Source organism: Vulpes lagopus, chromosome 15 (assembly GCF_018345385.1).
Source record: "Vulpes lagopus strain Blue_001 chromosome 15, ASM1834538v1, whole genome shotgun sequence".
Lineage (NCBI taxonomy): Eukaryota > Metazoa > Chordata > Mammalia > Carnivora > Canidae > Vulpes > Vulpes lagopus.
Genome location: NC_054838.1, coordinates 33,427,575 through 33,454,080, shown reverse-complemented (window position 1 = coordinate 33,454,080; position 26,506 = coordinate 33,427,575). Strand labels below are relative to the sequence as shown.

The window sequence follows — 26,506 nt, the reverse complement described above, 5'->3', positions numbered from 1 at the left end:
TTTGTTGAATCTGTATCTTTTCCCCCCTCCCTTTTCCTGCTTCCCTGTACATCGAGATAAGGAAGGGATGTGTGTGTGTGTATGTGTTATAGGGAGGGAGGGAAACTTGATTCTCAATGGTCCGAAATCCTTTTGGGAAACAATATAGAATGCCAGGCAAATAAAAACAGGCCCACTTATTTTGATGATCTGGAAGCTGTAACTTAAAGGTCACAACTTACAGGGTTGTCTTTACTAACCTTCTCCCCACATACGTACAGAGAAAGAATCATGAAAGGGAGTACAGCAAAGTTTGCTCTTTGTTTTGTGTATGGGAGAGGGCCAGGGAGAGGTTAAAGAATGAAGACATTAGGAAAAATGTCCCTTAAAGCCTACTGCTGTGGGAGTTGTGTACTGCCTATATTAGAGAACTAAGGTAAAGATAGTACTTTTTATGATTCATTTTCAAAAAGAAGCCAGTTAACTATGTATATTTGTAAATCCTTACTTTCTGTTACTTGTGTCAGTTCCAAGTTGCCACACAGTGCTGCACCTGGAGAGGATCAGCTGTCGTGTCTGTCAAGCTTATGATGTTCTCTTGCTTATTGCTCACATTGTGGGGATTCCCCACACGGGTTAGGTAAAGGCAGATTTATCCAAGTCAGATTTCTTTAGGAGCTTTTTCTAAGCGGCTCTTCAAGTTGGTTATAGGCTTCAGTGACGTATCATTGTCTTATAGCAGATAAAATATCTAATATAGAGTAAAGCAGCACAGTTGTATGTTCATCCGGAAAGATTTATTGAACTATCCATGTACCATATGCTATGTTAATAGCTGGGGATAAGTGGAAAGCAAAGACAGACCTCATGAAGTTTACAGTTTAGTGGGAACATAGTGATAATAATTAGGAGTGTGCTTTAAGGAGTAGTTTGTTGTGGGACCTTCAGTGAAGTCCTGAGTCTTGGATATTAGAGAATCCTGTAGGCAGCAGTGGTGTCAAAGCAGAGACTGGGAAGCTAAATAGAGGTTAGACAGGAGAGGGAGATGATCAAGATTTCTGTCCAGGTAGAGGGCGTATCCTAAGGTAGGAAAGAGCAGTCATGTTGTAGGAACTGAAAGGTCAGTAAGCCTGGGACAGGGGATCAGACTCTATAAGGCAAGAGGTGAGCACTCAGCAGTGTGAAGTCAGTATAGTCACTGGTTCCATTGGCACACACATGGTGCAGGTAGTCCTTCTCTTTTTTTTTTTTTTTTTTTAAGATTTTATTTATTTATTCATGAGATACACAGAGAGAGGGAAAGGCAGAGACATAGCAGAGGGAGAAGCAGGCTCTATGCAGGGAGCCCGATGCGGGACTCGATCCCGGGACTCCAGGATCAGGCCTTGGGCTGAAGGCAGGTGCTAAACCACTGCGCCACCCAGGTATCCCTCTTCTCTGAATCTTTAATTGACTTTAAGAACATAACTTGGTGGGATCCCTGGGTGGCGCAGCGGTTTAGCGCCTGCCTTTGGCCCAGGGCGCGATCCTGGAGACCCAGGATCGAATCCCACGTCGGGCTCCCAGTGCATGGAGCCTGCTTCTCCCTCTGCCTATGTCTCTGCCTCTCTCTCTCTCTCTCACTGTGTGCCTATCATATATAAATAAAATAAAATAAAAATTAAAAAAAAAAAAAAGAACATAACTTGGTGTTAAAGTGGTAAGGGGCAAAACACTGCTCTGCTGACCAGAGTAAATGCATTGACCTTGTGACAGGTACAGCCTAAGTGCTTTTCATAGATGTATCTTCCACCCCGCATGGAGGAGCTACATCTTTTTCATAGAGAAATAAAGGGCTTAGAGGTAAAGTGATATATCCACATCTCATAACTGATAATTGATAGTGCTGGGATTTAAATTGAGTTCTGTTGACATCAAAGCCCTTGAGCTATATTGCTTCTGTACTACTTGTATTTCTGGAATAGACAGAAGATTGTGTAATTCATGGCCTAAATTCAGGATAGCGTGGAAGTCACATTTATTAAGGATATCCAGATTAGACAATAATAAAGTTGAATCAAGAGGAATCTCAATTTTCTAGCAAGGCTGGATAATTTTGGAGAGAAAAAAAGTCATAATGGAGTTTTAACAAACAAAACTTTCTTCTGACTAGGCTTTTGTGTTTGTAAAAAGACTTAAATGAATGTACTTTAAATAAATGAGCCATGTTAACAGCAGAAGGGGACTATTAAACCTTCTAAGATACAGACTCTGAGATATTTTTATAGAGTAGAGTGTATAAAGAGACCTCCACTGATGATCGCAAAAGGTATTCTCCAAGAAATAAAGGAGGAGACTAAACTGGTGGGGCAGGAATGAGGTCACTACTTTAGAAATTGTCCCCTTAAGTTTGGTGCTCAGTACAGTTTATCCTAGTTCCATCAGGGAATCCTCCTTTTTAAGCTTTTCCAAGGTTTAGCGCCGCCTTCACCCAGGGCGTGATCCTGGAGACCCGGGATGGAGTCCCGCGTCAGGCTCCCTGCATGAGCCTTCTGCCTGTGTCTTCTGCCTCTCTCTCTGTATCTCTCATGAATAAATAAATAAAATCTTTTTAAAAAACCCCAAAAAACAGAAAACAAAATTTGGCTTACAATAAGTTAATTAAGGTTCATGTAAGTATTCCTTATCTATGCTGCATGGATTAGTCACTGCTAAATATTCATAGTTTTCTATTCCACTTGGATTTTCCTCTTTTGTCTACTAATTCAAGGGAACAGAGGTCACCTTTAGGCCTTTTGCTTCTGAAAGTCTACCTTGATTAGTCTACCAGGTAACCATGCCTAGGTATTTTGTTTTCTATTAAAGCCTAAATAGTGGTCTCATCTTTAAACATGTGCTTAGAATGATAGTATTATTCTTCTGTTTAATGAAGTGCTATCATTTTAAAGGAAATTAGGTTGGAAATTTAAGCTAATCTCTGTAACTTCTTTTATGAGAAACCTGGCTATTTGAACCATGATTGTAATTATATTATTCTGACACCTCTAAGATGAAATAAGTAGTCCTTTGAGATGTGGATTTACAATCTTCAGCATATTAGATGATGAAAGTGATGTCACAGGTTATTTTAAAATTCTTTAGATGGGTAGTGGTTTAAGCGCCGCCTTCAGCCCAGGGCATGATCCTGGAGACCTGGGATTGAGTCCGTGTCGGGCTTCTGGCATGGAGCCTACTTTTCCCTCTACCTGTGTCTCTGCCTCTCTCTCTGTCGAATAAATAAATAAAATCTTAAAAAAAAAAAAAAGTCTTTAGAAATAAGATATTCAGTCATGTTTTATTTCTGTGGTATATACCTTACACATAATTCATATAGTGATGAATGTGTACTAAAGATATATTACACTGTCACAGCACTAGATAGAAAGTCAAAAGCAAAAACATATCACATTCAAGGCCACATGATACTTGGTGTGAGAGGCTCTCACTGTTACCAACTCAGTGCCTTGTTGCTGTTTTCAGTTCCATGATGACTGCATTTTTTTTTTTTTTTTAAGTTTTGCTTTGCAGGGTCATTTGTTGTAAGCGAAAAGTTGGAACAAATTGCTAACGGTTTTTTGTTTTTTGGGTTTTGGGGTTTTTTGTTTTGTTTTGTTTTTTTTGCTACAGTTTTATAAATGCCACTGGGGTGCCTGGATGGTTAGTTAAGCATCTGACTCTTGATTTAGGCTCAAGTTATGATCCTCAGGATCAAGCCCCATGATGAACTCTGTGCTCAGTGTGGAGTTTGCTTGAATTTCTCTCTCTCCCACTGCCCCTCCCTCTACCTGCACTTGCGTGCCTGTGCACTCTAAATGAATGAATGAATGAAATCTTTAAAAAAAGTTATATGACAATTTCTTCCTAATGAATATTAAACCTATACCATTGTATATGTTTGTATATGTATTTGGCTATTTGGCAGTGGTTTCAGACTTGGGAGGTGCATGCTAATAAAACATGCTTTAAAAATTTTTTTAGGGATCCCTGGGTGGCGCAGCGGTTTAGCGCCTGCCTTTGGCCCAGGGCGCGATCCTGGAGACCCGGGATCGAATCCCACGTCAGGCTCCTGGTGCATGGAACCTGCTTCTCCCTCTGCCTATGTCTCTGCCTCTCTCTCTCTCTCTCTGTGACTATCATAAATAAATAAAAATTAAAAAAAAATTTTTTTTTAAAAACATGCTTTACAAAATGTATGAGTAATACATCAAACTCTCACTTCTTTCATATTCTTGCTAGGCACTTGCATGCATTATCCACCTTAATCATCATAAGACCTCTCTGAGGGATGCCCAGGGTGGCTCAGTTGATTAAACAAACATCTGACTCTTTATCTCAGCTCAGGTCTTCATCTAAGGGTTGTAAGTTCAGGCTGTGCAATAGGCTTCATGCTGGGGACATGGAGCCTACTTAAAAAAAAAAAAAAAGACCTCTTTGAGATAGGTACTATTTTTTTTCATTTTGCATATAAGAAAACAAGCCCAAAGACATGAAGTAACTTGTTAAAATTCAAATAATAGATGGCAGAATTGGCACTTAAACTCAGATCTGTTTGCAGATTCTCTTTCTGCTACATTATAGTACATTGATTTGTGGTTTTCAGGAGAGAAAAAAACAAAGTTTTTGAAAGATACCCTTGGTACTGGTCAGATTTTATTTTATTTTATTATTTTATTTTTTTGTGGTCAGATTTTCTTAATGAAAAAGTGTGTGTGTGTGTGTGTGTGTGTGTGCATTTAAGGCTTGACACATTGGTACATTGGTATTTTTGATAAGTTTTCCTGATGGCTTATGACTAGCATGTTTGGCCAGCATCATTGTGATTTAATAACCTAATTTAAACAAGGAACTACAACCCAAACAATGGCTCTGATTCAGGCGATAGGAAAGTGAGGAAGTACTTGTTATCATTTGTCAGTGAATTCTTATTTTTATGCAGTTTGAACCATGGGTCACGCTGCAGACACTATCGTTTATAACTGTCGGAAACCTCTGCCGCTTCCTGAGTACTGATGGCCTTTTCCTTTGAGGGAGCAGCTCATACAACAATTTTGGAAAGCAATGGTGATGACTCCCTTCTCCTTGGCCTAGGATGCTTCCTTTCTCTTAAACAATTGGCTTTAAATGACAATGACTGGTGTGGCTACTACAGACCAAATGAGACTTTTTGTTTGCCTTTTTATGTAGTCTGTTTTCTAGAAAATAACCACAGTTTAAAGTAGAAGGGAATTAGTTTTTGCTGACTACCTTTTTGTGATCTCTTCAAGGACAGCAATGTTGGGTCTCATTCATCAGTGGATCTGGGAGGCTGCAGTACTAAGCTTTGTACATGTGGAGCTGAACTAACAGAATGACACTGCATGTCATATCCTGTGTTATTGAAAACATTAAATGCAAATATCCAACATTAGGCAAGATATAAAAGCCTATTGCTATTACTTACACACCCTTTGGTTCATCTCTGAAAAATTTGAGTGTAACATGGCAAAATGAATGTTGGCCAAGATGCTAGGGAAGTTACTCGCCCAAAAATATAGATCATGGTTTTAAAAGATCTCCAGAAGGGCTTTTTGTAGGTAAATTCTGTAACATTGCCAAACTCTTTTATTAGTTTGAATTTATAGTTATTTATCTGTAGTCTCTGTTCTCTAGGTGACCTTTCTCCATTTCACATTCCAGCTGAGCATATACATACATTTACTCTTTCCTGTTGGTCTTCCTCTGAAGACTTAGTCTTTAAATACTTCTTGAATTTTCAAGGCATCTGGTCTGTTTAGCACTTGCTTGTTCTCTTCTTTTAAAAAATATTCCTCTCCAGGAAGCCCTTCTTTGTTAATTGGAAAAGTAGTAAGGTCTTCATTATTTTTTTGCTCCTCTCACTTGCAATTAATTTACCGTCCCTTTCTCATCTTTGCTTACACACATCTAAGATATGCAAACAACTATAGTTAATTCCAGGTGCTTCATTTTTAAATTCCAAACTGCCTCACTCCATGCCTTCTAGGATATTTTGGTTACCCTGTCCCTTGTTCAGCTAGCATAGGCTTGGACAAAACAAATGAATTTTAGGATCAGTCTTTAAAAACATAAGCAGAGGGCAGCCCGGTGGCTCAGCGGTTTAGTGCCACCTCCAGTCCAGGGCATGGTCCCGGAGACCCAGGATCGAGTCCCGCATCGGGCTCCCTGCATGGAGCCTGCTCCTCCCTCTGCCTGCGTCTCTGCCTCTCTCTCTCTCTCTCTCTCTCTGTGTGTATCTCATGAATAAATAAATAAAATCTTAAAAAAAAACATAATCAGAGAAGTAGCTGCTAGAATAGAATCTATTGTTATTTCTTATTGACACTGTGTGCCAGGCATTACACATTGGTCATTTCATTGTTCTATGCACACTATGCTGGGATGTGGCTCATACAGTACTGGTATCTCTCTGCTTGGAATGGTTTGTCTTCCTCCTTTCTCTGCCTGGGCCCCTGTCCATCCGTCACAGCTTAGTCTTCTATCACTTCTGTGAAACTATGGGATTGCTTTGTTTCTTTTCCCAGGCTGGGTATTGACTAATATCCCCCTTGTGCCTTCCATTGCACTTCATGAATACTTCTTTTGTACTACTACTATGGATTGCAATGATTTGTTTATATGTTGGTCTCTGTATTAGGGAGTGAGCAGCCTGAGTGCTGGGACTACACTTATAAGTATAGCCACAGTATATGCCCTCAACAGTTGTTTATTTATTTTTTTAAAAAGATTTTTATCTATTTGAGAGGGAGAGAGAAAGAGAATGCACACAGAGAGAGGAGAGAATGCTGAGCAGGGAGCCCCATGAGAGGCTCAGTCCCAGGACCCTGGGATCATGACCTGAGCTGAAGGTAGACACTTAACTGTCAGCCCCCCAGGTGCACCCCCTGCACACACACACAGTTGTTTAAATGAGTAACTGGCCCAAGTTGAGGTGATTACTCTCTTTTCTGAATGCTGTTAACACTTGCTTTTTTAATATTTTGCTTAGTACTGCCACTATGGCATAGACACTGCCCAATTAGAACAGAAGCTGGTCACAGAGCTGAGGCCCCTTGCAGTGCCATGGGTTATTAGTTCTTTAGGCTTGAGGTCTGGAGAAGTAACTGGGACAGTAGGACAGGTGGGCATAGAGTGGGGGTGGGCATCACTTAAAGTGCTAAAATAATAATTTGCCAAGTGGTGTAGAAAGATTTCAATATTTTAATAGCTGGCTGAATTTCAGCCTTGGTTCTTCCAAGTAGTGAGTGCTTTAAGAATAGTATGCTCCAGGACTCCCGGGTGGCTCAGCTGTTAAGCGGTTGACTTGGCCTCAGGGGCTCAGGTCGTGATCCTGGAGCCCTGGGATCAAGTCCCACATGGGGCTCCCTGCATGGAGCCTGCTTCTCCCTCTGCCTATGTCTCTGCCTCTCTCTCTCTCTCTCTGTGTGTGTGTGTGTGTCTCATGAACAAATAAAATAAAATCTTTTTAAAAAAAAAACAAAAAAGAATAGGATGCTCCTTATATTGGTTAGTATCCCTCATATGGATAGTTAAGTACAACTGAGAGGTATGGGTGTTCAAGTTAAACTTTTATAAAGAATATTAATGTCATTGCATAACACTCCCTTCTAAAACTCCTTTGATTTTTTTCACATTACTGTTAATGGCACCAATCTCTTCATGGTCACTCAGGATTAGAGTATTTTGGAATCATCTGAGTCCTTCACCTTTACCTCTCTGCCAAAGTCCAGTTAACCACCAAGACTGTGATTCCTTCCTACTTTATGCCCTTCCTTTACATTTCCAGGGTTACTAGCTTTTATAGACCCATACAATTCCAAGCTAAACTATTACAATAGCCTCTTAAGTCCATTTTTTCTGTCAGCCTCAGTCCAGGCCAACTGGGACTATGGGTTTTTTTCTCCCCTCCTCTTTTCCAGTCCAGGCCTTTCCTGGGCTCTGCTCAAACCGAATCTCCTAAGGGAAACCTTCCTCAGTTGACCCAGCCTAGTATGAGCTGTCCTTCTCTGAGCTCCCTTAGTATTTATTGTCTGTAATGTTCGTTAACTATACAGTAACTTTATGAAATGGCTCTTGTTGCTGAATTGTCATTACATCTTAGAATGTGATTTAACAGGTAATTATCTCTCAAATAGAAAGCATACATTCCCTAGAATTAATACCTACACAGGGTCATAATGGTTCAGGATATTTAGAGTTTTAAAATTTCCTAATTGACATAATTTAAAATTTTGTAGCCAGGTTGCTGAATAGCATGCAATTTTGTTTGAAAGAAATGCTAACTATGACCCACTAACCTGAGTTTATAACCATGAATGGATCATAATCTCCTTCTTTTTTTAAATTTTTTTAAAATTTATTTATTTATTTATGAGAGAGAGAGAGAGAGAGAGAGAGAGAGAGGCAGAGACACAGGCAGAGGGAGAAGCAGGCTCCATGCACCGGGAGCCCGATGTGGGACTCGATCTTGGGTCTCCAGGATCGCACCCTGGGCCAAAGGCAGGCGCTAAAGTGCTGCGCCATCCAGGGATCCCCCATAATCTCCTTCTTATGAAACACTAATGTAGACTATATGGGTCCTACAAAGATGAATGTTTCTCATGTAATGGAAAGGTAAGACCTGGAAGCAAAAATCTTTACTATAGGGTAAATGTAAAGTATTGCAAGATATGTGTGTGTTTATATATATATAGCACAAGATTTCAGAGGAGGGAGAATTGCATGGTGAAAACTACTTCCTATTGTAGGAAGATGTTCTGTTTGGGAGAGAAGGTAATTGGCATTTCTTAATAGTCTTAGAGATTTTTCCTTTGATAGTTAAATCATTCCTTTCAGAGTTTTTTGGTTTTGTTTTTTTGTACATCATAATTACTAATTTTTTTCAAGAGGGCATAGGAATAGTATACATTCATTTCCTTTAAGTTTTTATTTCAGTTTTTTTTTTTAAGATTTTATTTATTTATTCATGAGAGACAGAGAGGCAGAGAGAGAGGCAGAGACACAGGCAGAGGGAGAAGCAGGCTCCACACAGGGAGGCTGACGTGGGACTCGATCTCCCGTCTCTAGGATCAGGCCCTGGACTGAAGGAGGAGCTAAACTGCTGAGCCACCAGGGCTGCCCCTTTTATTTCAGTTCTAATATAATTAGCATACAGTATTATATTAGTTTCAAGGGTACAATTTTAGTTTTCAGGTGATTCAGCACTTCTATAAATTACTCAGTGCTCATCACAATAAGTGTACTCTTAATCCCCTTCACCTGTTTCACTCACTCCTCACCGCCCCCCACCCCCCACCTGCCTCTCCTCTGGCAACCATCAGTTTGTTCTCTATATTTAAAAGTCTGTTTTTTTTATTGCCTCTTTTTTTCTTTGTTCATTTCTTTTGTTTCTTAAAAATCTGCATATGAGTGAAGTCATATGGTATTTGTCTCTGACTTACTTCACTTATTAGCATTATATTTTCTAGATCCATCCAAGTTGTTGCAAATGGCAAGCTTTCAGTCTTTTATGGTTGAGTAATATTTTGTTCTATATGCATATGTACCACCTCTTCTTTGTCCCTTTATCTGTCCATGGATACTTGGGTTGCTTCCATAATTTGGCCATTATAAATAATGCTGCTATAAACATTGGAGTGCATACATCTTTGTGAATTAGTGTTTTCATATTTTTTGGGTAAATAGTAATGGAATTACTGGATCATAAGGTAATTCTATTGTTAATTTTTTGAGGAACCTCCATACGAGAATCAGTATTAATCAGTCACTTCTGTGTTTTACGTTACATTCTTCTACACTTTCAAAGTTGAGTTGGATTTTAACTTGACAGTGTTTGGATCTATGCATATTTCCTATGGCTAACACACCTGATAGAAAAATAGGAGTGTCACTGGTGAGACAAGGGCTGAGAACAGAGTTAACTGGTATAACAAGTACAGCTAGGCCACTTGGTATCCTGTTGTCACATTACACTTCTCACTTTTTCTACCCAATTCAGCCCAACAGTCATTGATAAAACAGTCCTATTCCCATTAAGCTTTGTGGTATGGGGGTTCAGATGTGAACAAGGGAGGGGAGGCAGTGTGATGTGGAAAGTCACCCTCTACACTTCATAGTGTTTCTTTGAAGAACAGATGAGTGAATGTACATTTAGGCTTTAGGTGCAGCCCTTGCATTATTCATAGGGGCAAGGGGCTAATACACATGATTTGATCAATAGATTCTGACATTTTATATAAGGTTACTTTTTTTTTTCAAGATTTTATTTGTTTATTCATGAAAGACACAGAGAGAGGGGCAGAGACATATGAGGGAGAAGCAGGCTTCTCTGGTAGGGAGTCTCAAGCAGGCTTCTGGTGGGGAGTCTGATGCGAGACTCCGTCCCAGGACCCTAGGATCAGGACCTGAGCCAAAGGCACATGCTCAACCACTGAGCCACTCAGGCGTCCCTATAGGGTTTAGTCTTGGGTTAATAATAGTATAGCATTTATAAGATATGTATATATAAATAACTACGGTGAAAGAGTACATTTGACAATCACTATAATAGAAATTACTAAAATTACCATGGAAGCAAAAGAAGGCAGAAAGGCCAAGGACTGCTTTGTGTAGGAAATGGCATTGAATAGAATCCCCTGGACCTTTTCACACATTGACATGCCTAATAGGAAGCTATGGAAATTTCTTTTTTTAAAAGATTTTATTTATTTATTTAGAAAGCATGAGCACGGGGAGGGACAGAAGGAGAGAGAATCTCAAGCAGACTCACCTGAGCACAAAGCCCTACACAGGGCACAATCTCATGACCATGAGATCCTTACATGAGCCAAAATCGAGAGTCGGAAGAAGCTTAACCAACTCAGCCACCTAGGCGCCCCTGAAGGCTGTGGAGATGAAAGGCTTAATTAACTATTGTCTGCTCTGAGATCCCTTCTCTGACCATTGTATTAAAATTAGGTCTACCTCTGTATTTTCTCTATTGGAATCAAGCATGCACAGTTGTGGTTTCCAAGTGTTTGTGTCTTTGCTTGTTTGTAGTCTCTTTCATTCATTAGACTATAAGCACTGTGAGGTCAGTGACCATATCTAAGTTGACCACTGTTGTCTCTCTAGCATTTATCCACAGAAGGCTCTCAAGAAATTCTTGTTAAATGAATGACTGTAACCACTCATTGCATCAATGTATCCAGAGCCCAGATTAGAAAATAGTAATTATCAGCATCTCTGGAGATCCACCTCTGCTTTATTCCACAGAGCCCGGGCTTCAAATAAATGAGTTTGGCACCTTTCTGTTCTTGACAGAAATGGAATCATAAATATGTACTTCATAAAATATATCACTTCTCTGTACATCCTATTAACTCTGGGCAGTTGCCATACAAGATGGTAACACCATAGCAAAAGCACCTGAAAGTAATCAAAGAAGCAACTTGGTCGTGTTTGAACTTGTCATTGTTCTGAGTTTTTTGGTTTCAGCTGAGGATATCCTTTTCCCTTCCTTTATCTTTTTTACAGTGTCCTTATCATTCAGACCGGATGAATGCTGAAAACAATGAGTAGTTTACAGAGTATATTTTAAGTTGATGATTAAAGGTCTCTAGAGGCCATTTTATAGTAAAATTGGGACTAAAAATTTTGACCTTGGAGTTCCCCTGGAGGAAAAAACTTAGGCAGCTACTTTTCTTCAGTTGCTTCCTTTTGTAGGTAATTTTCATGTGAGGATTTCGTAAAGTTTAGTTTGAAATGCTAAAAGCTTTTAAAATCTTGTATTGGTCAATGTAATAAAAATAATTTATTTTAAAGCAGTCTCTAAAAAAGAAGGCTGTAAATTTTTGTTGCAGTGATTCTCACAATGTGATTCACAGAGGATCATCCATGGGGGAGGAGGAGATGCATTTTAGTATTCTGTTGTGGTATCTTGTAGTTTATTAATTTAATAGAGGTAACAAGATAAAGGTTGTGGTCCCTTATGTCTTTTGTCTCATTAGAGGGGAACAGAGATTATATAACCTTTGAGAACTTTGGAGTCACACTTTGTACAATTTTTTAAAGTAGTTTTTGGAGGAAAAAGGTGGAAATAGGATCTATTTTATTAACTTTTAGTAAATGCTAAGAGGAGCCTGATGGCCTTGGAACCCTTGAACCAGTTTAGTGGGGCTCCTACTATTTAGAGTGCCCATTAGTCAGGGCCAGTGCAGAATCAGTTATTAAAGAGCAGCAGTGGTGGTTACAGTTGTTCAAAAGACTTCCTTTTGTTGATTGCTATTGTGCATATACACTGATATTATTTGATCTTATACACTGGGCCCTTTTCGATTGTGGTATTACCTGGGTATTTATGATTTTGGAAAGTAAATATTGTTATATATATATGTGTGTGTATATATATATAACATATATATTTGTTATATGTATTATATATGTAGCAATTTAAGAGACCTAGGTTGAAACTTAGCTTATTTGTCAGTCTTGTCATGATCTCTCACCTGGACCTATTAGTAACTGTTTATTCTTTCTCCCTTTTTAAAAAATCTCCCTCTCCAGGCCAGCCTCCACCGAACTGCCAGTGTGACCTCTTTAAAACATGGATTAGAACAAATCCTGTTGTTTTTTTTAAAAAAGATTTTATTTATTTATTCATGAGAGAGGCAGAGACAGGCAGAGGGAGAAGTAGGCTCCCTGTGGGGAGTGCCATTCAGGACTCAAACCCAGGACCCCAGGATCACGCCCTAAGCCTAAGGCAGATGCTCAAACTGCTGAGCCACCCAGGTGTCCCCCCCCCCTTTTTTTTTAAAAAGAGGGCGAATGAGGAGGAAGAGAGAGGGACAGAGGGAGAGGGAAAGAGAAAAACTTAAGTAGGCTTCATGCCTAGCATGAGCCCAAAGCAGGGCTCGATCTCACAACCATGGAATGCAGGGCTCTATCTGAATCACCCCCCATCCCCGTTTGTAGTACTTTGTTACAATAGCCCTAAGAAACTAACAGAAGTATTCTCCACTGAGTGGCATTGGAAGTAAAGCCTAAAGGAGCCAACAAAGGGAAGAATTCCAGAAAGAAGGAATGGAAAATACAAAGGCCCAGAGGCCAGAAAGGGCTGAGCAAGTTGTACAAACAGAAAGGAAATAAGTGTGTCTGGAGCATGGTGAACAAGGCGGAAGAACACTATGGCATTAGGGTAGGGAGTCTAAATTTAACACTAAGAAAATGGGAAGCCTTAAGCATTTGAAGACTTGTTCTGATGCAGGGGCATCTGGGTGGCTCAGTTAGTTAAGCATCCAGCTCTTAATTTTAGCTCAGGGTCCTCCAACACACCTTTCCCAAACTCTTAATTTAAAGTAGGCAGCATTAGTGGAGCTATTATCAATAAACATACCCACAAATTATTTCTGACTAGTGGTGAGCAAGGCATTTCATTAGATCACGTTTCATGCATTGCACTCAATTCTGGGCATGCCATCCATGAGCGGAACATAATTGAACTAGGATATGAATGGGGTTATGAACATTTCAGAAATAGTATTAAATGGCTAAGAAACAGAGTTGCTCTGTTGGTAAGATCTGAGAAGTCCTCACAGCCCTCTGCAGAAGGACTGTCCCTTCAGAGGAGAGGAAGTATAGAAGATTGGGTGGTGTTACATACACCACAGGGTTGTAATCCTGTATATGTAAAGCATGGTTTTGCCTTTTTAGGGGTAAGAGTGGAATCTTTATTTTTTTTACACTGTACCATTTTATACCAGCTTCCATTTTTCAGAAGATCTGGCATGATATATGATTATAACAATGCTACCAGAAAAATATTTTGCATGTACAGGAGCATTCAGAGTATAAAGAAAGTATTAAGAATACACCATATTATATTTAACAAAGCAGGAGAATACAAACATGTAAAGCTTTGTTTGGTACTATACCATAATATATATCACATTAACAATATATATCAATAGTATATTATACTATATAGTATAGTATATATAGTGTATATATTTATATAGTATATATATTACATTATATAACTTTTATAAGAAAACCATTGAAATACTTATGTATTGTACATATGAGTTCTGTCGAGGTTTTTTTACTCCAGAAAATGTAATAAATATAATAGTTTAGATTCCCTTGTAAGTCAGCAAGTGGATTTTGGTAGGGTTTCTCTATGGTGGAGAGGACCTCATGGTTCTAGGTATTAGTGCTTGCATGAAGATCAGGGATGACCTCTGTTCTCCTTACCCCTCTCCTCTGACAGCCTCTTTATGGAATTCACATTCTAGTTTTATCCAGCCGTTAAATGTCTCTACTCCTACCCCTGGGTTGTAGATCTCTGCTGAAGCAAACCTATAACCGGGCAGGTTGTTGTACCTGCAAATTCAGCCCCCACCTCAGGGACCCTCTGTAGGCCTGAGCATCATTTCCTTCTTCCATGTCACTCTTTAACCTGTTTTCAAATCATTACAAAATATTCTCTTTTAATAGGTAGCCCTGACCCCTACTTGAAGGATTAAAAAACTAAGGTATTGTGTAAAGGGCATTTTAGCTAGAACTCCTTCAGTTTTTTCCCTTTCCACCTAGAAAGGTAACTCCTCCGGCACCCATCTGTTACCCCGTGGAGGCAAGGTTCCTCCTCCTGTCCAAGTCAAATCCCTCCATCTGTGCTGTTGACCCCATTCTGTCCTGCCTCCTCAGAATCCTCCTGCATCACAAAATGTTTCTTACCTATAGTTTCAACTATTCCCTCTAATCACTTTTTGCTCTTGGCCATCATATCTCTTACACGTTTCTCCCTTCTTTGTAAAACTCTGTTGGTGAGAAAATATATCTTATGCATTGATCAAACCAACATTTTGTAGCATATTCAGGTTTACCAAACACCAATATGCTGCCAAATGAGTACTTAAGATACACATTTTACAGTGAGCTGTCATTCAGGTTAGATAACCATGCACTGGCTGAGAGCCACACCTTATATCCTTTCCAGACCTAAAAACTGTCACAAGGTCAGATATATTTTAGGTTATATACTTCAGAAAAATGCTGATTAGTTTTTCCCCTGCCCCTCCCAGATGCTGGGCTCGGTCTATATTAATTTCATAGTTATTTATCTTCTTGTTTCTACTCCAAGCAAAGGACATGCAGTTCCTGTGTCCTCAGCAGCCTATATAAGGCTAAACTGTTAGGAGTTGGTTTTAGATTATATACTTAGGTTCTCCCTTAGGCATGTGATTTGTTACTGGGCAAAAGGCACAGCCAACTACAGTATTCTGTAACTCTTCTAAAGTCAGTAACAGACCCATGCAATAAGTGAACCTGCACAAACTTGCTCTTGGCACTTTAATCTCCATTCTTATTGCTTTGAATCATGCTGGTCTCTGAAACAATGTTGGGTCTATTTTTATATCAATAGAATAGCAGAGGTAGGATGCATGCATACAATCATTCATTCTCTGTACACTCACTAATGTATTATTTGCCAGATCTACTAGTCACTGGGGATTTAGTGGAAAAACCAGATAAACGTCCTGCTTCATTAAGGCTCTATTTCTAGTGAACCAGTTTCATTCAATGTTGGTTTAGAGCAGCAAGCTCAGATTTCAGTTAGGTTTCTCTAGTTAGGAATATTTTCATATCTACATCTGGAGACGGCTGGAGTGTAATCTTGTTTCTCATTTCTTCCTCTCATAAACTGTACACTTCCTGCCATATAACAACAGTTCCTGAATATACTTGTCCTGCACAGCTTATCTTGCTCTCTTTGCTTGAAATGCTCTTCTGTTTCTTCTGTACCTGAAAAACACAAAAACTTGTTACTCTTTAGGGTTCAGCTCAGATATTACCTCCTTGGTGAAGCCTTGCAGGATTGCCTCAGGCAGGATCGCTACTTCCTCTTCTGAACTCCCACAGCACTTTGTAGAACTTAACCACACTGGCTGTGATTGTTTATTAGCATGGTCACCACTTCCTTAAATTCAAAACTTGAGAGATGGAATTGTATTTTACTTAGTTCTCTTAATGCCTGCCATTTAATAAGTACTCAATACATATATTTTTTTTAAGATTTTATTTATTTATTAATGAGAGAGGCAGAGACATAGGCAGAGGGAGAAGCAGGCTCCATGCAGGGAGCCTGATGTGGAACTTGATCCCGGGACTCCAGGATCATGCCCTCGGCTGAAGGCAGACACCCAACCATGGATCCACCCAGGCATCCCACATGTTTTTAAATGAAAGAAAAATCTAATATAGATGTGATTTAGTGCAGTGTAACTTACATATGATGATAGAGAAATAGAGATGTAAATATATATATATATATATATATATATATATATATATATATATATAATAAAATAATTCATATACCTTAAAGGAAATCTTAAAGGTTTGCAAGTCTATTTTGTTGATTACTTTATACATACAGAAAAATGCACCATCCTAATTCTAGAATTTAGAGTTATTCTTCCCCTACAAGAGTAACCATTTTTCTGATTTTTAAAAGCATGAATTTTTGAACCCTTACTTTAAAACAAAAGGATGATGAATGCTATATTTAATTATGTGAATATATATATATTTTTTTAAAAAGAGATTTAAAATAACTGCCATCTCTGTATCTCAGTTTTTTTCACTTAAGAGTTTGGACTTCAGATCTAATGTGAAATTTATGAATCTAATATTTAAAACTTAATGGGCTCTCCCCCCTTTACTTCTTATACAACAGCGCCCTCTGACGGTGTAACATTTCCTAAAATTAATGTATTTAGTAATTAATCACAGCAGCACTTTCTAATTTGAAAACTTAAGTCAGTGGCCAGGTAATTCTAGTGGTACAAAGCTTCTTAAAGCCATTGGGAGTTGATCATGTGCTGCTTTGTGAAAGCCAACAGAGGATACCAGAATCTTATTTGTTTTTTTTTGATACCAGAATCTTTGATGCAACATTTAACTGTTGTTTGACAAAACATGTTATTTCTTGATTTACTGCAATGTTTTAGATGTTTCAAGGGCAGTAGAGGAGATGTTTTAGCAGTAAAGGAGAGAATATTTTGTTTTTGTAGAATTTTGGTAATTTAGAGTGTGTTTTCCTCTCTAAGACTCATGGTCTTTGGTCAGAGTTACTGAGCACTGCGCAGTTATTGAAGAGGATGCATGAGTCCATTTTCTTGCCCAGCATATACTATTTTTTCAAATGTAACTAGATACTGTTGTGTATTCCTTTATTACCAATATTAATTTTTTTTTTTTAAAATTTATGATAGTCACAGAGAGAGAGAGAGGCAGAGACATAGGCAGAGGGAGAAGCAGGCTCCATGCACTGGGAGCCCGACGTGGGATTCGATCCCGGGTCTCCAGGATCGTGCCCTGGGCCAAAGGCAGGCGCTAAACCGCTGCGCCACCCAGGGATCCCCCAATATTAAATTTATATTAGCTTCCCTTGTATATTTTCCCAAGCACTGACTATTAAAAAAGAATATGTATGCAAATTCTAACATTAACAAGGGAATTTCCAACATAAAAATGTGAGGAATCCTTGATTAAAGAATTGAACTACATTCATGTAACAGTTATTTATGAAGTATCTTATACAGGTACACTGTGGTAGCTATTGTGTTCTTGCCTTTCTAATGATCCTTTTATAAATACAAGAGGCTGGATAGTCTAACTTTTTTCTACAGTGGACTTTCCCATATCACTATCACTCCTTTTCTTGTTTTTCCCTCATATCATTTTCTCTTTAAATAAATATTTATTTCTAATAGTCTACTTTTTAAGTTTTAGGGGGAGGTTACCAAAAAAGTATAGAAGGAGGGAATACAGTTCTCTCTTCTGGCTTAATATGGACAGAATGGTGTTTAAAGAACAGTGTCTCACTACATAGAATGATTATTTTGTTTGAAGGATATATTTGACGAATCTTCTACTTTCCTTGTTAAAATGGAAACTACACCTGCTAAGGTTAGCAATGAAGAAAACATAAAATTTGTTAGCTATGATCATATCTGGGTGGATAAATCAAGCTAAGTGTAATACTGAGTTTTCTAAACTGAAAAGCTACTGAGTTATGGTGTGATTTTTGTTTTTTATTAGTGCCTAATTAAATGAGTTAAAAAATAGTATGTAGAATTTTGAGTCAGGCCAGTGGGAAGTCCAATATTCTACATACTCTTCAGTTTAACTGTTAGTAAACGGCTGGGGCATATGTCCTTTGTTTTATAAATTTGGAGAAAGATACTGTAACGTTTCCTGCTTAAGGTTGCAGCTGGTAGTCAGCTCTCTGTACAAGTGTGTTATAGTGAAAAATCAGACTGGGTTTTATCAGAGGTAGGATTGGGTGGGGGATAAAAGCATGTGAAAAAATTGTATTTGATTTTTATTTTTTGGTTATGTTATCTTGGACAAGTTATCTGACCTCTCTGAGTATCAGCAACCTTTTTGTAGAACTAGTATAATAGAAAGTGCTCCAAAGAGTACTCGGGAAGATGATGTAATCTGTACAAAGCACCACCGTGCTGCCAGGCATGTAGTTGGTGCTCTGTGTTACTTGCCTTCCCTTTTCTCCTGCACCCCCAAATTGCCACTGAAATTGTGTCTAATAGGTGTAATGTTTTCATAGGCTTTTCTGGATGTGAACTTTTTCTTAAAAAGTCCAGGTAATAATTTTTGCCACAATAGATTCTATTTAAAGGATATTCTCTGTTCCTTTTTGCCTACACTTTCTTATGAATCTCCTCTACAAGGTGAAGGGGAGAAGTATCTCTTAAAATTTCTTGGACATTTTCAAAAGAATTGCTGTATGTGATTAGAGGTGTGTTTCATTTGTGAGGTCATATATTGTTGCTTTTACAGCACTATAATTTGTTTTAGTTACTTCAGTAAGCCAATTGCAAAAATAAAAGTTCCAGACTCTACTTCTAACTTGTGACCTTGGCAAAGTCACTTGACCTCTTTGAGCCCAGTTTCTTCATTTGAACAACACAGATCAAATGATTTCTTTTCTTTTTTTTTTTTTTTTTGATCAAATGATGTCTAAAGCCCTTGTCCCCTTTCATGTTGTGATTTATAAAATTTCTTTATTCAGGAACACAGAGCTGAAAGTGGCATGTGGGTGCCAGTTCTCAACGGCAGAGGGCACACTGCCCCTGGTGTGCTGGGCTCTCAGGTGTCGGAAACTATCTGCAGTTATGATATCCTTGATGGTAGGAAGGAGCCAAGAAAATTCTGCAAATTAATATTTTGCAAAGGAGATTTCACAGCCTGTTTCTAACTATTTAATATTTAGGTGAAACACACACACACACACACACACACACACACACACACAAAAGAGAGAGAGAGAGATTTCAGCATTCCAAAGGTACTTCTTATAATTATATGAAGAAGTTTTTTTTTTTTTCTTCTTTGAAAGCTTTATCATCTCCCTCCACCTTATTTACCGCATCTAAGTACTCCATGCTTAGGACTGGTTTGCAAATGAGATGGAGAGGAGAACTAACATTTACTGAGAACTTATATGTTAGAAACTCTACCTGTACTTTAGGTACATTTTCTCTAATCCTCATAGCAATCCTTTATGTGTTATTCTTATTTTATATAGAAAGATACTGGGCTCAGACAGAGGTTAAATGACTTGCTTGAGGCCTCACAGTAGAGGTTCAAGTTCAGGTCTGTTAATTTGCAAACCTGCTTTCTTTCTACCATACCAGAATTCTTCCCTTTTCCTCCCAATTTAAACAATTAGGGATGAATTACTAGGAGCAGGCGTGGCCAGACAGTGGTCACACATACAAATTTGGCATTCTCTGGTTCTAAAGTTCTGGTGACCCTTAAAATTCTAGATGAAAACTTTTCCTCTGGCAAGAATTTTTTAGTATTTATGTTTAACATGCTATATACAAACACATAGCCATGTTTGCTTAGATTGGACTATTGAAATACCTTTTTTTGTGGGCTGCTTTTTAAGGGTATAATAATATCTCATTTTACAAGAAGCCTGGTTTCTGAAGTCAATAGATAAGGTGAAAATCACTACAGTAGAATAATCTTTGAGAATCCCACAGTAAGGTATCTTGTTAGAGTGCCATGTCCCTCCTTTCTTTAAGTCCAGCACAGCCAGTCTTTCCTTCTTTGGTGAAACAGACAATGGATTTTCCTGTTGAGCTTCAAATGATGAGGCTGGCTTGTATTTAGGGGCCATGTTAGGTGGTAATGCACATCTTTAAAACCAGACCCTTATTCAGCATGGCGAAATGCTTACAGTATTAGAGGCACTCTGAAACTTAGATTAAAAGAAAGAATAGCAGATTCATCTTCTATTTGGGGGATGAGGCTAACTCAGTTGTTGTTAAAACTTTAGCTGTACATTGGAATCACAGATTACTGGGTTCTCTCCACAGTTTCTGACTCAGTAGGTCGGATTCGGCCAGAGCATTTGCATTTTTTTTTTTTAAATATTTATTTATTATAGACAGAGAGAGGCAGAGACACAGGAGGAGGGAGAAGCAGGCTCCATTCAGGGAGCCTGATGTGGGACTCGATCCCGGGACTCCAAGATCAGGCCCTGGGCCAGAGGCAGGCGCTAAACCGCTGAGCCACCCAGGGATCCCAGCATTTGCATTTTTTAACAGATTCCCAGGTGATCTGATTCTGGTTTCTGGGGACCTCTTATGGAGGACTGCTGTATCAACTGAATGGAGGCAAGTGGAACCACTTGTCTATCTTCCCTCCGCTATTTCTCTTGCTCTCTTATCTTTAGGCGAATGGGTATAGTTGAACTCATTTAAATTAAATGTAGGTGTTGTGGGTCAGCCAACACTTTATCCTATTGCTTAGCTTACTTCTTGGCCCAGAATAAGAACTTGACAATTCAATAGATGCTTGTTGAATGAGTGATTGATTATATATGTTGAATTAACATTTAAATGGAGGAGATTTTTAGCACGTGGACATCATTATTATATACCTGTTCTATACAAACTATTTTTTATACTGAGGTAGGTAGTCTTTAGAATAGCTTAGGAGTATATCGATGATCATGGACATCAGGAAGTATGCAATTAGTGCAGTTTTGAGAAACTTGCATTATGGGATCTCTGAAATAATGTGAAGTGTGTGGATGGAACTGCGTGTGAAGAATCCCATCTGTTTTAGAGTGGCCTAGAGAAGTCTTGCAGAACCTGGTTTTGGTCTGAACCAGACAGTTTAATATCTGGAGCAGCATTGGGTTACTGGATCTGCTCTAGACCAGATGCAGCATTTGCATTTTACTTCTGTCTCTCCAGAGTACTGGGGAGATTCAGCCTCATGATCCTAAAGGTTCAGTGGGGCTCTGTACTATGGTATAACACTGTAAATTCAGGTAGTTGCTCATGAATGTTACCATGTTGTAGGATTTGATAATTTTTTATATTATATTATATTATATTATATTATATTATATTATATTATATTTTTTTAAACAATAAGCCTTTTATTTATTTATTCATAAGAGGCACAGAGAGAGAGAGAGGCAGAGACACAGGCAGAAGGAGAACCAGGCTCCATGCAGGGAGCCTGATGTAGGACTCGATCCTGGGTCTCCAGGATCACACCCTAGACTCAAGGTGGCGCTAAACCACTGACCACCGGGGCTGCCCGATAATTATATTTTAAATGGTGAGTTTATTGGGATGCCTGGGTAGCTCAGTGGTTGACTGCCTTCAGCTCGGGGCATGATCCTGAGGTCCTGGGATTGAGTCCTGCATCAGGATCCCTGCAAGGAGCCTGCTTCTCCCTCTGCCTTTGTATCTGCCTCCATCTCTGTGCCTCTCATGAATAAATAAATAAAATCTTAAAAAAAAAAATGGTGAATTTATTAAGGGAAGGGTAAAAAAGAAATCTCAAAAGTTTAAGGTTCTTTTGTTTTAAGCTTAAAATTATTGTGTCATTTTTATCATTTGGACGTGTTTTATATTGTCTTGCAAAGTCTCCATATCCTGTATTTTGTCTCTTTCAGTATAGATTAAATTTTCTTCCTTTAAATCTTACTTCAAAAAAAAAAAATAAATTAACTTACTTTTTTATGCTGAAATATTTTCAAGTAAATTGCAGACAGTAGGGTATTTCTAAATCCTTCAATATACAGCTATAAAATAGAAAAATATTTCCTTATGCAGCCACTATATGATCACTCCTAACAGAATTAACAAGTCATTAGTATCATCTAATACTTAGTCCATATTCAAATTAACCTAATTGTCTCTAAATTATCGTTGTATCATTTGTGCAAACCAGGATACAGCCTGGACTCATGCATTCCATCTGGTTATTTTGTTCCTTAAAGTTTATGTATTTATCATGACATTGCCTTACCATTGTCTTATCACACATTTGGATTTGTCTGCCTATGCAAAGTGTCTTTAGCTTGTTCTTCTACCCTGTGCATTTCCTGGAAACAGGAAATTAGATGTAAAAGAAATTAGATCTGAAAGCTGGAAAAAGATACAGGTTGAACAATTTTGACATGATTTTATCATAGGTGAAATTTACTTTGTGTTAAACCACATGAGGAGGTGCATAATCCATGCCTGCCCCACTGCCAGTGATGCTAATTTTTATCACTAAATTCAGGTGATGACAGCCTGATCCTTCCATTGTAAAATTACATTTTGCCCTTTTAACAAGAGAGTACTCTCCATGGTATTACTTTTGGTCCTCATTTTCCTGTCATTCATTCTCCTAATGCTTTTAACATCATGTGGTAATTCTTGCCCAAATCACTAATTTCATGAGGGCTTGCAAAAACCATCATTTGTCTAGTTCTGTCATTCCTTCTGCTTTAGCTGATATTTAATTAAACAGAACTCTTTTTCATTAACTGGGACTCTTTGGTATCTTGAAACACAATTCTCTTGAAAGGGCGGGTTAAATATTATTTACTTTTGTATTCCCAAGTTAGGAGTTGGTTTAATAGACACCTTAAATAGTGGCAAATGACAATACATTTTGCTTTTGCTTTTTTGATATCCTTCTGAACTAGTAGATTTTTGTGAAATGAGTGTTCCAATCAGCTACTACAGTCATTATTCTTTTTGTTTTGTTTGCTTTTAAAGATTATTTATTTATTTATTTATTCATGAGAGACACAGAGAGAGTGACAGATACATAGGCAGAGGGAGAAGCAGGCTCCTTGCAGGGATCCTGATGTGGGACTCAATCCCAGGACCCTGGGACCACAACCCGAGCCAAAGGTAGACGCTCAACCACTGAGCTACCCATGTGCCCCGTCACTGTTCTTTTTATGTTCAATTTGTTTTATGTTCAGTTTATTAAATCGAGCCAATGATAGTCCTTTATAGTTGACTCCTATGTCCTTTAGACATAACTCAGTTAATTTTTGAGCACTTCCTTGCTTTCTTGCACAGCAAGATGCTGTCATCACCTGAATCTAGTGATAAAAATTAGCTTTGTGATTATTTTTGTAACATAGTTTGATTGTAGTTTCTTTTTCCTCAAATGCCAGTGAGCCACTTCACTGACAAGCCCTAGTTCCTTGTGGGGGATGAGTTAAACACCAAAATCCTGGTCCTTGAAATGTCCATTGTTAATGGGGTGACAATGTTCATAGACCTTTTCAGTGTTTTTTTTTTAAATTTAACTCTGTTTAAATTCAATTAATTAAAAAAATAAATTCAATTAATTAACATATAGTGTATTGTTTCAGAGATAGAGTTCAGTGGCTCATCAGTTGCATATAACACCAAGTGCTCATAACATCATGTGCCCTCCTTAATGCCTGTCACCCAGTTACCCCAGCCCCCCACACCCTTCCCCTCCAGCAACCCTCAACTTGTTTCCTTTTAAGAATCTCTTATGGTTTGTCTCCCTCTCTGATTTTGTCTTATTTTATTTTTCCCTCCCTTCCCCTATGATCCTCTGTTTTGTTTCTTAGAGTGTTGTTGTTGTTGTTTTAAGATTTTATTTATTTGAGAGAGAGAGAACAGGAGTGAAGGGGTAGCAGAGGCAGAGGGAGAAGTGGACTTCTTGCTGAGCAGAGAGCCCAATGCTGTATCCTGGGACCCTGAGATCATGACCTGAGCCAGAGGCAGAGCTTAACCAACTGAGACACCTGGGCGCCCCTTCAGTAGTCTTTTTAGTCCTTGAATTTTGATATTGAAAGTTTGGATAATGAAAATTCAGATTGTGAGGGATATCTGTATTTTAAAAAAAGATTTTATTTATTTATTTGAGAGAGAGAGAGAGAGAGCACACACAAGCAGGGAGGGGTAGGGGCAGAAGGAAAGGGATAAGCAGATTCCCCACTGACCAGGGAGCCCAGTGTAAGGCCAGGACCCTGGGATCATGACCTGAGCTTAAGGCAGATGCTCAGCCAACTGAGCCACCCAGGACCCCCAGGGATATATGTATTTTTAAAGTTAATGGATTCATATCTCTGTTTCCAATTCAGTTTTAACATTACTGTGTTTTTAAGTAGCTCCTTGATTTTATAATTGTTATCTTTTCTCTTATGCTGAAAATCTTGAGTACTGATAAGTTTTTTATTGTTGTTCTGTAATGATTTTATTTATTTATTTATTTTATTTATTTTTTTAATTTTTTATTTATTTATGATAGTCACAGAGAGAGAGAGAGAGAGGCAGAGACACAGGCGGAGGGAGAAGCAGGCTCCATGCACCGGGAGCCTGATGTGGGATTCGATCCCGGGTCTCCAGGATCGCGCCCTGGGCCAAAGGCAGGCGCCAAACCGCTGCGCCACCCAGGGATCCCCGATTTTATTTATTTATTTGAGAGAGAGAGCATGCATAAGTGGGGGGGAGGGGCAGAAGGAGAGGGAGAAGCAGACTCCCCACAGAGCAGGAGCCCAACATGGGGCTGAATCCCAGGACTCTGAGATCATGACCTGAGCTGAAGGCAGGCACTTAACCAACTGAGATGCCCAGATGCCCCTGTTTTTGTTTTTTTTTTTGTTTCTAAGCAGATTTCACACCCAATGTGGGACTTGAACTCATGACCCTGAGATCAAGAGTTGCATGTTCTACAGACTGAGCCAGCCAGGTTCCCCTAGCACTATTTTATCTTACAATATAAAGAAAGTAATTTAAAAATAAAGTGCCAATATTACTACTGCAGCTAAAATCAAATAAAGTTTAAAAAGTTTTGTCATTATTTTTGTAACGTAGGTTGATTTTAATGGAAAAATAAACTTAATTACTTTTTTGTTGATCTCATTTAATTACTTTCCTCTGAAATTGGTCTGTTTTGTTTTTGTCATAGGTTGATCATTTTGGATTTGCTGTTGATAAAACTTTTAAACAGCGGTACCTAATTGCTGATGAACACTGGAAGAAAGATGGTGGGTCAATACTTTTCTACACTGGTAATGAAGGGGACATTATCTGGTTTTGCAATAATACGGTATGTGCAAATTCCAATGCTCAATTTGCCTTTTATTATGGCAAACTGGAAAAAAATGTTTTGCAGTATATATGACCAACTATTACTATAATTAATTGTGAAGCTCTTTAAAAAATAACAGATAAAACTCAGTAATAATAGGAAAATGGCAGAAGTATATCAATGGGAAGATCACAAAAGAATGAATCCAGATATCCAGTAAGCCTGTGTGTTTTGCCTCAAAGAATTATACATGAAAAGAATGAAATATTATTTTTGGATAATTGAGTCTTAGATTTTTTTTTTAATCCCAGCTTATTTCTAGAGTGAATAAGGATATGAGGGACATGGGAATAAGAATGTTATTGCATATAGATGTTTTTGGTTTATTTGTTTTGATTATGATCTCTACAATACACAGGGCATGAATTTCTGGTCAGTGTTGTATATTCAGTCTAAAACTATGCTAGGCATATAGTCGGTGCTCAGTATGTATCTGTTAAATGAATAAATGAATGAAACCTGAACAAAGCCAGAACAAATAAAAAAAACAAAACCCAGCAAGTTTGATTATTAAGTAGGAATGAAGAGAGGTAAAGTTGTAGCTATATTTTAATTTAATTTTCCTAAGTTCTATTTTTCTTATATTTGTGAGGGTTAAAAAATAGTGTAGATGTTAGCTTGCTTCCTTGACTATACATTCTACCATCTTTTATGATAACACTTAAACATATTAACATTTAATTTAGAAGGACACTTGCGAGGAAGAAATTTTCCTTTTTTATGTTCCAAAGCTATGATTAGAAAATACCAACTTACTACTAAAAAGCTAGTCTGCGAATTACGTTAAAGCGAAGACTGAATCATATTTTCTCTACTGCCAGTGTTTGGCATGGTGCCTGGTATTCAGGAGGGCTCAGTAAATGTTTGTTGAAAGCAAAGGTATGAATCCAATTATGCTGTACTGCATTTCCCATTTCTGATTATTTGCTTAGGAATGTTGAGTTTAAATATATTAGTTGAAAATAAAATAATTCCCTGAGAAATGAGATCCTAGGATGTCTGTTTCTCTTAGATTAGTGACAAATGAAGTTAGGGTTTATTTTCCATC

General features: G+C 38.3%; 1 protein-coding gene across 2 annotated transcripts in view; it reads left to right on the top strand.

Annotated features, from left to right (window-relative positions):
* LOC121476278 (prolylcarboxypeptidase) overlaps window positions 1-26,506 on the top strand; it is a 64,122-nt gene that overhangs the window by 7,013 nt on the left and 30,603 nt on the right. For both annotated transcript variants that reach the window (XM_041730094.1, XM_041730095.1), the window contains exon 2: window positions 25,276-25,416. In XM_041730094.1, coding sequence (XP_041586028.1) covers window positions 25,276-25,416 — 141 coding nt within the window. The remainder of the gene's footprint in view (window positions 1-25,275; window positions 25,417-26,506) is intronic.